This window comes from Diadema setosum, chromosome 12, assembly GCF_964275005.1.
Source record: "Diadema setosum chromosome 12, eeDiaSeto1, whole genome shotgun sequence".
NCBI classification, from domain to species: domain Eukaryota; kingdom Metazoa; phylum Echinodermata; class Echinoidea; order Diadematoida; family Diadematidae; genus Diadema; species Diadema setosum.
The window spans coordinates 35307158-35320898 of NC_092696.1; the positions used below are offsets into that span (position 1 = coordinate 35307158).

A 13741-nucleotide genomic window follows, 5' to 3' on the forward strand; every position below is an offset into this window, starting at 1 on the left:
GGAGTTACAACTGACTATAATCATTCAATCAGCTGTCAGTTTTCTATGGATGGACATAAGAATTCCACAGGTGCATTTGTGCCTTTGATGTTCGATGCTTGAAGCCGCCATCTTTCTGAGCAATCTGAAGATTATTTTTAACGCTAACATAATATCGGGTATATGCTGCTCGTTATATATCAAATGCAATGAAATTTCACCTAATGATAAAGCATATAAAACAAAAGTCAATTCCGTTCGAAAATACGTGCAAAAGTGTAAATCTGAGCTATATTTTGTGAAAGTGTTTGAAATTTTACCCTCATGGAAAGCTTGTTTTATAACTTTTCTCCTTATTTCCGCAAAATGAAACTAATATGGTATCATCTTCAAGTATAGTTCTTTATGAATTAATATGTCAGATTAGCGTACAATCACGTACATTTGAGTAATTTTCATATCTATTTCAGCAATATTTGAGCAATTTCTATTCGCGCACCCCCGTGCCTTTACCATTGTCTACCGCCCATCGTTTGTAAGTAGGGATAGCGAAAAGTAATTACCATCACAAAGACATATCTTCCTTGGAAAGTGGCTGGTGATTATGCAATGAGACGCGAGTCATTTGTCTTCGCATCTGAGCGGCAGATCCAGTTATGACACATGCTTGAAATATTTTTGAGTGGCGGCTTCGAGCATGGGATCAAAGCGAATAACACTGTTGTGACTCCATTTCTCGAACCTCCTTGGTGATACTATAGGGATTAAGGGGATTAGGTAGTCTCTTTTTGTTGAGTATTAGATTCCAGACAACAAAGCATAGTAAGGGCTATACATCGCACTACTGAATACATGGTGAAACAAAACATCCTTGGAAGCAATGCTCTGCATTAATTCATGTAATCTCTAGATTTAACATGTATCTGATGTTGAAAAACTGATGTTGAAAAACTGGCTTTATTTAAAGTCCATTTGTTGTACATTTGTACTTGAATAAAAATGGTATCAAGAATCTACTGATACGAATCTTTATCAAAGAAGAAAACTTTGGTTTCTCTGTTATCCAACTGCTCAGGACTTTGAGGCCATGACCCCTAACCTTCTGGCCCGTACCATTGAGACGGTAGAGGGGGGTGGCATCGTGGTCATCTTGCTACGCAGCATGGCGTCCCTCCAGCAGCTCTACACCTTGTCGATGGACGTCCACGCCCGCTACCGGACGGAGTCGCACCAAGACGTGGTGGGACGATTCAACGAGAGGTTAGGCTTGTGATATGAAGATTGCAGTCTTCACAACAAGTTTCTGGTGAAATTTCTGCTGCCAAATGTTTGAGATATGGTAAAATTTTTATTGCCAAATGATTGTGATAATGATAGCAGCGTTGAAGAAGGCACAATGAGGATAATTATGCAAATCAATGACTGTTGCCTCAAAAAATTTTTTATTACAACTGATAGACAAATTTTCCTTCACTGATGTAAATAAACACAAATTGTTCAGTGTTTTAGTAAGAGCCATGATGAAAAATTAACTGTATAGGCATACATTATCGGGATGGATTTAAACTTAGATCTCCTGATCTAATGACAGGCGTCGTATCCAATAGACTGCTGAGCTTCCGCTTGATAGCTAGCAATGGTTCTTGTCCCATATAGCAGAATGATGATGTACAACATTTTGTATGTGGTTATTATGATAGAGATGGTGATGATTAACAATGATGCTAATACTTATTCTGTACTGTATTTATTGCTTTAACTGCCATCAGCATAAAAACACATAGTATTCAAACAACTTGAATGAAATTCATGAGCATTATGATGTCATCATTTATGACTCCCATGTTGTAAAAATCTATTAAAAGCTCCCTAATATGCAACAGATGGGGGACTATTTTGAACAGTAGAAGAAGAAAAAAAGATTTTCGGAAATGTCACCACTGTGATGTGATATGTTTGAGATTTGTCATTCCCTGCCCATGAATCCTCAGGTTTCTGCTCTCTCTGGCATCGTGTGGCAGCTGCATGGTGGTCGACGACCAGCTCCAGATCCTACCGTTGTCATCGCACACTCTCAATGTCGAGGCCGTCCCACCAAAGTCAAAGGTATTAAAGGCAGTTGAATGTTAATGTTCAAAGCAGCTTAATCTTAAATACAGTTTGAAAGCAGTGACCTAGAATAAACATGTATTCATATGGCATATATCTTTGACAGTATAAAGAACACTCTAAATTGCTGTTGAATATACACTGTATAGTATTAGAAAAGTGGATTATGTTCAATATATCTTAATATGATGATATATGCTCGCAATCTACATGTATGATGTGTGACATGTGTCTTGGTTTTCATTTGACAGAGTTGTAGTATCACGTTTGTCATCATAATAATTTTAGACACAAATTATCACAGGAAAACTGGGAAAACTTGGAAAAGTACTTCTTCACAGTGAATGAATATGTAGAGTTCAAAGCTTGACTATGTGAACAAAATATACTTTTTTACCTTTGATCATCTATTCCTTTCTTGGTATTTCTGATTGTCGTAAATTTCTTCTGTGTATGGGTGTAGAATGCCATATTTAATTGATTGTTTACATCAAAGCACCATGAATCCCTTTAAGGCCCTCTTGTGTGCTAAACAAGTAGCCACAATAATTGCTATGATTATTGGTGAATTACTACATTGTTAGTCAGATGTACTACAAATGGTAGTCATTCAGAATTTGTTGATTTAAGTAATCTACTAAAGCAGTACAGTGGACCCCATTATGATGAACAAGGTTATAATGAAATTCTTGTTACAACAAAGTGAAAATTCATGTTCCAAAGTTATTATTTTATATACTTTTACAGTTCAGTTTGACAAATTTTTGTACTATATAACAAAAGATAAAACTGCCAGTCCAGAGGACTTCAGTGAAATGGGAATCCCCTAACTATATAAAAGAATCAAGGTTTTGTCAGCGTTCTTCTCTGATGTATTGTGGCATTTGTTCACACTTACTTCTCCTCAGGAAGATTCTTTGACTCCAGCTGAGGCTGAATTGAAGGAGCTGAAGTCGTCTCTTCAGGACACCCAGCCCGTTGGGGCCCTCGTCAACTGTGCCAGGACTTTGGACCAGGTATCGCCAGTAACCAAACGATTCGTTTGGTCCTCTGTCTTTTTTATTATTACTTGGATTACCTTTCACAAGTTCCAGTCATTGTTAGTATTAGTAAATGTATATTCCATAATTTTTATAGCGAGTCTAAATTGTCACCAATTGGGACTTGCCAACAATTTTGCCAGTGGTTAAATTTGCCATTGTGGAGTGCAATATTGAACAGAGAAATGTATGTGTGCACGTCACATTCATGTTAAGATCAGAGTTAATATTTTCACGTTTTTAAATGTGCGAATAGCACCCGACTTGCCAAATTTGTGGAAATGATAAAATCGCGAAATATATTCGGTATGTACAGTACTTGAGGCACCATTCTTCAACTGACTTCCCAAAAAAATATTCCAGCCATGTCCTTTATTGCCTAATTCATTCATTTGATACCCATCAGAAAGGGGAGAGGAAAATATATATATTTTTGTGTGATATAATGATCAAAGTAGTCTATCAACACCTCATACCCTTTCTCCTGTGACCACCAATCTCCAGGCCAAAGCTCTCCTCAAGTTTGTGGAGGCCATCTCGGAGAAGACGCTGCGCAGCACCGTTTCCATGACAGCGGCCAGAGGGCGGGGCAAGTCGGCCGCACTGGGGCTGGCCATCTCCACAGCTGTGGCATTTGGGTAAATTTTGTAATGTTGGGTAATAATCCATCCACCTTAGTGTGTAACCATATGATAGAGTGCGCTTCTAGAATATGGCAGCAGATGAAATAGGCAGTTAGCACCATAAGATTGAACTTGTGTTATAAAAGAGTAAGTAAATAAGTAGAGATCTATTTGAAGGAATAGTATAGTATTGGTTGAGGTGAGGATTTACCTTTTAACGTTTTGCAAGATAAAATCCACTATATGAAATGTTAACTGGCATACAATTCTGAAAAGAATTAAAACTTTATTTGGTGAAAATCGTTTTTGAAATGGCCAAGATATCCCAGAATAAAGTAAAACAAAACAGTCCCAATAAAAAAGGTGGGTCCCACCTTTTATTAGGATTGCTTTGTTATGGATATCTCGGTCATTTCAAAACTAATTTTCATCAAATAAACTTTGAATTCCTTTTAGAATTTTATGCTCTTTCATAATAATTAATGTCATTAGAGGTTTCTCATTATCTCAAAAAAATCATAATAAAAAATGTTGGAAAACTGAAGCCCCATCACAGTTGAAACTGTACCATCCCTCTAATTCAATTTTTGACCCCGATTGTAAAGTCAAGGACTTGCTTTCAATTTGTATCAGTTTTTGATCAGTCAGATTACAGTCACTATTCAGAAATTTGTTCCTGTTCAGTGTTTATCTCCATATAGACACAGAACTCTGCCAGTATCAGGGCTTTTAGTGTCCGGCCTTGTGAGGGGTCTTGCTATTGTCATGATTTGTCACAAGTTTGCATTGTAATTTCTTTCCTTCCTCATCTCTCACATTCTCACAGGTATTCCAACATCTTTGTGACTGCACCGAGCCCAGAGAATATCAGGACTCTGTTTGAGTTTGTCTTCAAGGGATTTGATGCCCTGGATTACCAGGTAGATTACAGGAAACAGTCCCTTATTCTATACACAGTTAAACTGTATCATGTGTCTGATGGAGTGTACATCAGTGATAAATTAACGTGATGATTATTATGTGTACCATTTTCGCATGCCTGATTTAGCCTGGCAACTTTACATATTTTGTGCAAACTGCACACAGCACTCAAACTGATTGATGTTTTACATACCAGCCATTTGCATGAAAAGCTGTTAGCTTTGTCTTGACATTTACATCACTGCAAAGTTTGCAATTTTCTCTACAACTTTGCTGCACTGCTTTCTGAGCTTAAAAGCTTGGTTAAAAAGTTGCATGTTTCCAAAACCCCTCATGCATTGGGATCTCAGAATAACATGGCATTCAGGGGTTTTTCACTGTGGCAAACAAAGAGTTTGATAAAGGAGAAAAAGAAATATCAAACCTTTGCAAAAAACAGCCTTCTGTTATAAGCCACCAGTAATTTATGAATGTTTCACAGGTTGTATAGGAAGAAATACAGTAAACTGATGTATCTTAGACTTGCACTAGAGCACATTGTCTCTTAAAATATCATTTGGTTTATTGTTAAATTATTTATATTAATCTGTTATTGTGTGTGTAATATTTTATCATGTATTCTATTGATTATAGAGGCAATATTGCACTATCACATGTTTTGGTAAAATTTAGTAGATGCTGGTTTCACCCTTGCCCAATTGAGGACGGGGCATGAATTTACTACTACACACATTTCCCATTACACCTGCTCGAGTATACTGTAAAACAAGGAATGTTTTCGAGCATTTTAATTTTGCGATTTTTTTTTGCGAGCAGCAACATTTGTGAAATTGAAATGCATGTGAAAGTTCTTGCCTACACAATATGCATTGGATGCCAGTGGTACGTGTAAGTCGCAAAAATTTCATGCTGCGAGAAAGGCCATTGGCTCCAATGTGCGAAGTTTTCATGCCGCGAATATATTGTGTTTTACAGTACTCGGGACTAGTCTTCAACTGGACAAATGAGTCAAGCATGCCAAAATTTGGTGTAAAAGAAAAATATAAATGACAGTAATCTCCCTCTGTTTTTGCCTCCAAGGAACATCTGGACTACGAATTAGTCCAGTCTACCAACCCAGAGTTCAACAAAGCTGTCATCAGGGTCAACATCTTCAGGGAACACAGACAAACCATCCAGGTGAGATATTACTCCCTCCTCGGGTCTGAAGATAAAGGAAAATAGAATTTGGCACAATGATGTGGTGTCATGCTCCATGAGAAGTGTGTATTACTAATATTGAAAGATGATGAGCGTTGTAAAAATATGTCATAATGCTGATACAATAGACAGTTTAATACTGGAAAGTACACTAGACAGACAAACCATTGCTGATTTTCTAGTTTCATATTCATATTTTCTGGAAGTTTGTAGGAAAATATTACAAACATTTTCAGGAAAGTAATTGATATAATAGGCACAACATACATGTATAATCTGGACCAAACTCACAGTTTTATGCAAAATGTTTATAAAGAGCTATTATATCACTTATATCAAAGTTGGGTATGAAGACTTGCATGCATACTCACTATTCCATTTCCCATCCATTCCCCTCCCCCTGGCCCCCAGTACATCCATCCCGGTGATGCCCACAAACTAAGCCAGGCGGAGCTGGTGGTGATAGACGAGGCAGCGGCCATCCCTCTACCACTGGTCAAGAGTCTGCTCGGACCTTATCTTGTCTTCATGTCGTCCACCATCAACGGGTAAGAAAGAAAAGATCCTGTGTGAGATTTCTCTTCCCTGAGACTGTACCTTAAATGGTGCATGTCTGTATTGCACCTTGGAGTTTCGTTGTCATTTATGAAACAGTGCACTACTGTTATAACAAACATGGTTGTAACAAAATTCTGGTGAAAATGAAGTAAAAATTCAGGCCGCAACATTATCCACTCCTATGTATTTTTATTGTTTATCTGTTCAGTTATAATGAAAGAAAACTGCCGGTCCTGAGAACTTCATTATAATGGGAGTCCACTGTATAATTATGTTATCTTGCAGGGCCTCTTTGCAGGGCCATGTACACCTTCTAACTGTTCATATTTTTGACATTTTCAGGAACATTTTATGTTGATCACTAGGAAATTGGCAGAATTTTATTTTTCTGAATTGCACAATTCTTCTTTTTCTTATTCTTCAAATCGTTCTAATGATGATGATGATAGTAATAGTAATGATAGTGTTATTGATATTGATAATAATCATAAAAATTAATAGATAATGATTATAATAGTTGGCAATAATAATGATGATAAGTAGCAGTAGTGCCAGCTATCATGCAAAGCTGAAACAAAAATGAAGTATAATGGAAAAATTATGATTGCAAAGAGGAGTTTTGTGTATATTCTGTCTGTCTGTCTATCTGCCTGCCTGTCTGTCCGTCAGTCTGTCTGTCTGTTTGCCTGTCTCTCTCTCTCTCTCTCTCTCTCACTCACACACACACACACACACACACACACACACACACACGTATTGTGTTGGTACTAGTCAGTATTGTACACACCTTGGGTGACTACGACCCCATTTACGCTGCTGGGCTGGCATAAATTGCAATACTGAGGATGGCAATTTATGTATTTACATCAACAATTGTCGGCTTGCCTAAATGAAAAATATAAATATTTTCTCGTAGTGATGCTCACCATTTTTAGTTAGGAAGGAATGTGACATAAATATCATTCCTTTTCTGAATATACTGCATGATTATGCTTTATTTTCTCAAGGCGCCGTCCATCTCATTGGTCAAAGTATACTGACCAAGACATCATGTCCATTTCACATCTTCTCTCTTCTGTCCAGGTACGAGGGAACTGGACGCTCACTCTCCCTGAAGCTGCTGCAGCAGCTCAGACGACAGAACGCCACGTTCGGTTCGGGGAGCTCCGCAGAAGCCAAGGTGACGGCTGCCACGGCAACCAAGGCAGAGGGCGGATCGTCGGCTTCAGGTATGGTGGGGCTGGTTTACAAAGTTTTTTAGCAACCGAACTTTGTCTTTTTTTGTGACTGATTGATATATCTATGTATTGTTTTTTTTTTTTTTGACAAAGACAGAAACATGCATAACACATCTAATACAAATAACTAGTGGTGGCCCATTGGCCCAGGGCCACTAAAAATTGGTGTCTGGCCACCAAATTTCCAGAAAGTGTATCTTCTGCTAGCCGGATTGGGCAACCGAGATTCAAAATGGATGTTATGTTTCCTTTTGTATTGGGCCGACGTATTTCTTTTTCAGGCAACCAAACTTGCAAATGACAAGATATCAGTGGCCAGAATGGGCCACTAGAGGAAAGGGTTAGTGTTGAGTCTTGAGATAGCCCAAAGCAAGGCGAATAAAACTTATTGCCCAGTGCTGCAGCAAGCTCGCACAGTTGGTCCCTTGACATTTGCTCATGCGACGATTGCTCCCATGAATTACACTGTACCTGCACACTATTTAGAGCCAAGCATAAATTCTACCCAAAAATGTAGCCCCAACCCTAATCCTAATCCTCACATCAAGCTAAACATAAAACCCTATCACAACCCTAACCCTAACCCAGTGCTGCCCACTACAAAACCCATTTGCTCTATGGTTGAACCTATCTGTTGGATCAGTAGTTACCCAGTCTTTCCATTTTTTACGGGTCCATACCTGAGAGAGTTACTGGTCTAACAGTGATTTTTACTGGTCCTGGACAGTTGGACCAATGCCAGCGTGCAGTATTGCCTGACCCTACCCTAAGTCAAGAAAATAAGACCAGAGCAATTGTCGCAGGAAGCAAATGTCGTGTCACCCTCACAGTCATCCACTCATCACTTCCAGGTCGTGTACTCCACGAGGTCACCCTAGAGGAATCGATCCGTTACAGTGCCGGCGACAGCGTGGAGCGGTGGCTGAACGAACTCCTCTGCCTCAACGTGGCCGAAGTGGCGAGAATATCGTCGGGCTGCCCTCTACCGGAGGACTGTGATTTATATCCTTTTACTTCACTCTTTCCATGCAGCTATGACACCCAAATGTGTCTTCTCCTTCTTTTGTTGACTCTTTTACCTTTTTGTAATGATTCTTGCTCTTTAATTGTATGGCATTTTTTCTTGGTCATGTTTTTATTTCTTTTGTCTCTGTTTCTATGGTGTTTCTTCATGTTTTATTTTTTCTTCTTATTTGACAGGGTGTACATTGGTGAGGGATGTGACTTCAGTTTGAAAATATTTTATGTGAATGAATAGATAATTGCAAAAGTGCACAAATCCCCTTTGCTTGTTGGATTTGTTGGGCCAATAACACAAAAGCAATCTTAGAACTCTGTCTTATGAATTATATATTCCCATAGTTGTGGATATGAAAAAAAGTTGTTTGCTGAACATTGAATTTTACAGTGAAAATTTTGTGGCAGTCATTATGTAATGCCTTCGCTTTTCAGTGGATCCCCTATCTCCATCCTTTGATTGATTTATTATCATAATGCTTGTTTTAATGATACCCTTCTAAAGTATAATGTACCCCCCAGCTTTTATTGATTACATACTTTGTATGCTGAAATTCTTTACTTTCACGTACACTTTGCATATTTTCAAATTCATGAAATTCTTCCATTGAGATGTTTTTGATTGCAACAGATTGACTTTGCATATATTTTATTGATTATGTTTGTGATGGAGAAAAACAAAATTGAACTGAACTGAAATGAACCGATACTGTGCATAGAATCATTTACCTTAACCCCACAGCACGTATTACATCAATCGAGACACTCTGTTCAGCTACCACAAGGCTTCCGAAGTGTTTCTTCAGAGGCTGATGTCCATATACGTCGCTGCCCACTACAAGGTTAGGAACCAAAAAACACCATGAACTCTTCCCTTTGAATTAATTTCTTCAGACAATTTTGCCTAGAGTGATACCAAGGAGTAGTAGCAGGAACTGGCATTTTACTTATCTACATATTAAAACTGTGCTTTGCAGAATATGTTACTCAGCAAACTTTGGAACAGGTCAACTTAATCTTTTTTAAAAATAATTTTCTTATTTAGTTATCTGTAAAGTAATTGACTGAGTTGATTGACAATACTGAATATGCGCTGAATATTTTGCCAGGTTTAATTTTCACTGATTTTGAGAATCGGGTTCTATTCCTGAATTAAAAAACATGTATGAAAATATTAAAGGGGGTGGCAAGTAACTGATCAGTGGGAATGCTGGGGGATGGTTGTTCCAATCCTTGTGGGATTCATTTAAGAGTACATTATATATATATCTATTGTTGTGTGAAACTTGTTTGCTTCAGAACAGTCTCATATTCAAGTAATGTGCAGTTTAATGCCCCGTCACTGTGCAGGCATGCTAGCCTGGAAACATTAAACTGCACATTTACTTGAATATGAGACCATTCTGAAGCAAATAATTTTTACACAACAATAGATATATAATATACTCTTAAATGAATCCCACAAGAACTGGAACGATCATCCCCCAGCATTCCACATTCCCACTGATCAGTTACCCATCCCCTTTAACCCTAACTAGGCCGGGGGGGGGGGGGGGCCTCCGAGGCCCCCCCCTCGACGTTCCGCGCAATGTATCGCTAACGCGAAAAGCTATCGCCGCGACGTTTTGTGACTTTTTTCTTTCGAGTCTCCCGCATCTTTTGACACCAAATTTGCGATACCCGGGCGCGCAGTTCCAAAGTTGCGCATAAATATGTACGTGCATGTCAGACCAAAAATTGCTCAAAAACGTGAATTCGTGCACAATTTCAATGCAAACTGTGCTTACAGGCAAATTTCATAAAAGCATGATTATTTTGAGGTTTTATGGATTAATATCAATTGATAACATATTTTCTTGTTCGGAACAATGTCCCGGACAAGTTTCATTGAAAAAACAATGAAAAACATAAAGTCGAAAAAACAAGGAAATACGTAAGAAATTCAAAAAACAATAAAATACTTAGGAAATTTTTTCTGATGGCGTAATTTTTTTCTCTTATATTTGCTCAGGACACTGAAAAGAGTATTTCCACAAAAAATGTGCCCATTTTGAGCTTTATTTAGTGATTTATACAAAATTGTCTGATTACATGCATCATTACGTATAAATTAGCATAATTTAGCATGAATGATAATTTCTTTAAAATCTAACTTCATGGTACTTTAGATTACATCATAGGCAACGTGTGTGCCAATTTTTGTCGCGATCGCGCGGTCGACGGCCGAGATCTGGAGGGGGGGGCCTGGGAGGCCCCCCCCCCCCCCCCCCTGGCTCTATGATCTACTGTACCTAAATAGCCCGGCCTAGTTAGGGTTAACCCTAACTAGGCCGGGGGGGGGGGGCCTCTGAGGCCCCCCTTGACTTTCTGGGCGATGTATCGCTAACGCGAAAAGCTATCGCTGCGACGTTTCATTAATTTTTTTTTTTTTGAGTCTCCCGCATCTTTTGACACCAAATTTGCGATGCCCGGGCGCGCAGTTCCAAAGTTGCGCATAAATATGTACGGGCATGTCAGACCAAAAATTGCTCAAAAATGTGAATTTGTGTACAATGTCAATGCAAACTGTGCTTACAGGCAAATTTCATAAGAGCATGATTATTTGGGGGTTTTATCGATTAAAATCAATTAAGAGCATAATTTCTTGTTCGGAACAATGTCGCGGACAAGTTTCATCGAAAAAACAATGAAAAACATAAAGTCGATAAAACAATGAAATACATAAGAAATTCAAAAAACAATGAAATACATAAGAAATTAAAAAAACAATAAAATACTTCAGAAATTTTTTCTGATGCCGCAGTTTTTTTCTCTTATGCTCAGGACACTAAAAAGAATATTTACACAAAAAATTTGCCCATTTTGAGTTTTATTTAGTGATTTACACCAAATTGTCTGATTTCATGCTTCATTATGCATAAGTCAGCATAATTTAGCATAAATGATAATTCTTTTAAAATTTAACTTCGTGGTATCGTAGATTACGTCATAGGCAATGTATGCGCCAATTTTTGTCGCGATCGCGCGGTCGATGGCCGAGATCTGGAGGGGGGCCTCCAGAAAAAAGTTTGCCCCTCCAGAAAAAAATTTGCCCATTTTGAGTTTTATTTAGTGATTTATACCAAATTGTCTGATTTCATGCTTCATTATGCATAAGTTAGCATTAATAGCATAAATGATAATTCTTTTAAAATTTAACTTCGTGGTACCGTAGATAACGTCATAGGCAATGTGTGCGCCAATTTTTCGCCGCGATTGCGCGGTCGATGGCCGAGATCTGGAGGGGTTCCCTGGAGGCCCCCCCTCCGCTCTATGATCTACCTAAATAGCCCAGCCTAGTTAGGGTTAACTCTGATTCCAACATGAATGCGACATGTACGCACGCTTTTCTCCTTTCAGGACTGGATTCCACAATAGCAAATTTATCACTTGCAAAATTGTCAGAAACTCCTGATTCATGGAAAAATTAGACTCACTATTAGTACGGCTTATACAGTAATTAATACCTCTAGGTAATGTTGGAATAATTTTTGTAAGACTGGTTATTCCTGTGTTTATTTTAGGTTTAGCATTAGTCAAATTGTGGGTGATCTTAGAATTTGTGAAGAACTTCCACCATGCAGACATAATGGGTACAATTGTTATTACTTAAGTGTTACTCAGTTCCATAACACGTTTGGCCTCCTTGTCGGAAAAATTCATATTCCCTGCACAGAACACGCCCAACGACCTGCAGCTCCTCTCTGATGCCCCCGCCCATCACATCTTCTGCCTCTTGGGACCGGTAAACCCCACCCAGAACTCACTCCCAGAGATTCTCTGTGTCATACAGGTCAGTCCTCTCGTTGTATGGATGTTGATAATGATGATGATAATTAGTGATGGTGAGGATGATGGTGATGATGATACTGATGATGATGATGATTGATGATTTATTTATGTATGTATGTATGTATGCATGTATGTATGTATGTATGTATGTATGTATTTACTTATTTATTTGTTTATTTATTTAGTTGTTCATTCATTTATTTATCTATTTTTATTTATTTATTTTATTTTTCTGTCCATAGGTGTGTCTGGAGGGAGAGATCTCCAAATCAACCATTATGAGCGGCTTGAATCGAGGCAAGAGGGCTTCGGGTGACTTGATTCCATGGACAATCTCACAGCAGGTATTGTACCAGCATGTTTTAGAAGGAAGTGATAACCTCCTAACTACTTTTAGCTTCATCACTACTCAAAGCCACAAGGAAGAAGATATGGAACCTCTTTAAGAAGAGGTTGGATGATAAAAGAAAAGAAAGTGATTTTGCAGGTCCTAACTCCTTACATTTCTTTATTTGAGACCTGGATATACAGTGAGATACCTGAATATAAAGGTCATTATGATAGTGTTTAGGTCCTTATTGTAAGAAGGTTCTTGCACTACAATTATCAGAATGTAATTACTATTGCACATTTCATTCATTCTTTTATTTTTGTGATGCCACTTTTGTTATTCTTAACTCACTCTTTTCATATGCTACAACTACAGATGTACTCTTCCCTTATTTGCAGTTTTTGTTCTTAATCTTTCTATGGCTGGTATCAAGAAAAGAGGCAGTGAGTGTAATATTTGGGTAACAAGGATCCTCACGTAGGTCATTCTTGAGTAAGTTTTGATACTCTCCAATGGTGATGTATATCCCCTCTAGAACCCTGTGATGCCATCATACATATATACAATGTTGTCCCTTGTTCCTTTTTGTTGCTGTTTGTAGCAAGTTTGAAGGATCAGGTACGATTGCTCCCTGGTAAAAACCCTGTTAATCATTTGATGTAGAAATAAAAAGCATTTATTTCCCAATCCCATGTAGGAGGCAATCTTCATTATATTTATTGATTAGTATGATGTGAAATACTATTGCTCTCTTAAAAGGTATTGTATGGTTTTGGTTGAGACGCAATTTCAAGTTTCTAATATTTCTTGTGGAAATAATGCGAAACCTCTTATGGAATTTGAAGGAGCATGCAATTCCAAGAGGAATTCAGTGTTTATGTGATGAAAATTTGT

At 38.1% G+C, this 13741-nt stretch overlaps 1 protein-coding gene across 1 annotated transcript in view; it reads left to right on the forward strand.

Annotated features, from left to right (window-relative positions):
- Positions 1–13741, forward strand: part of LOC140236362 (RNA cytidine acetyltransferase-like) — a 30909-nt gene that overhangs the window by 2881 nt on the left and 14287 nt on the right. Inside the window, exons 4-15 of the mRNA XM_072316317.1 lie at positions 1055–1239; positions 1971–2085; positions 2997–3104; positions 3633–3766; positions 4578–4671; positions 5753–5851; positions 6284–6420; positions 7514–7641; positions 8520–8670; positions 9431–9527; positions 12401–12517; positions 12759–12860. Coding sequence (XP_072172418.1) covers positions 1055–1239; positions 1971–2085; positions 2997–3104; positions 3633–3766; positions 4578–4671; positions 5753–5851; positions 6284–6420; positions 7514–7641; positions 8520–8670; positions 9431–9527; positions 12401–12517; positions 12759–12860 — 1467 coding nt within the window. The remainder of the gene's footprint in view (positions 1–1054; positions 1240–1970; positions 2086–2996; positions 3105–3632; positions 3767–4577; positions 4672–5752; positions 5852–6283; positions 6421–7513; positions 7642–8519; positions 8671–9430; positions 9528–12400; positions 12518–12758; positions 12861–13741) is intronic.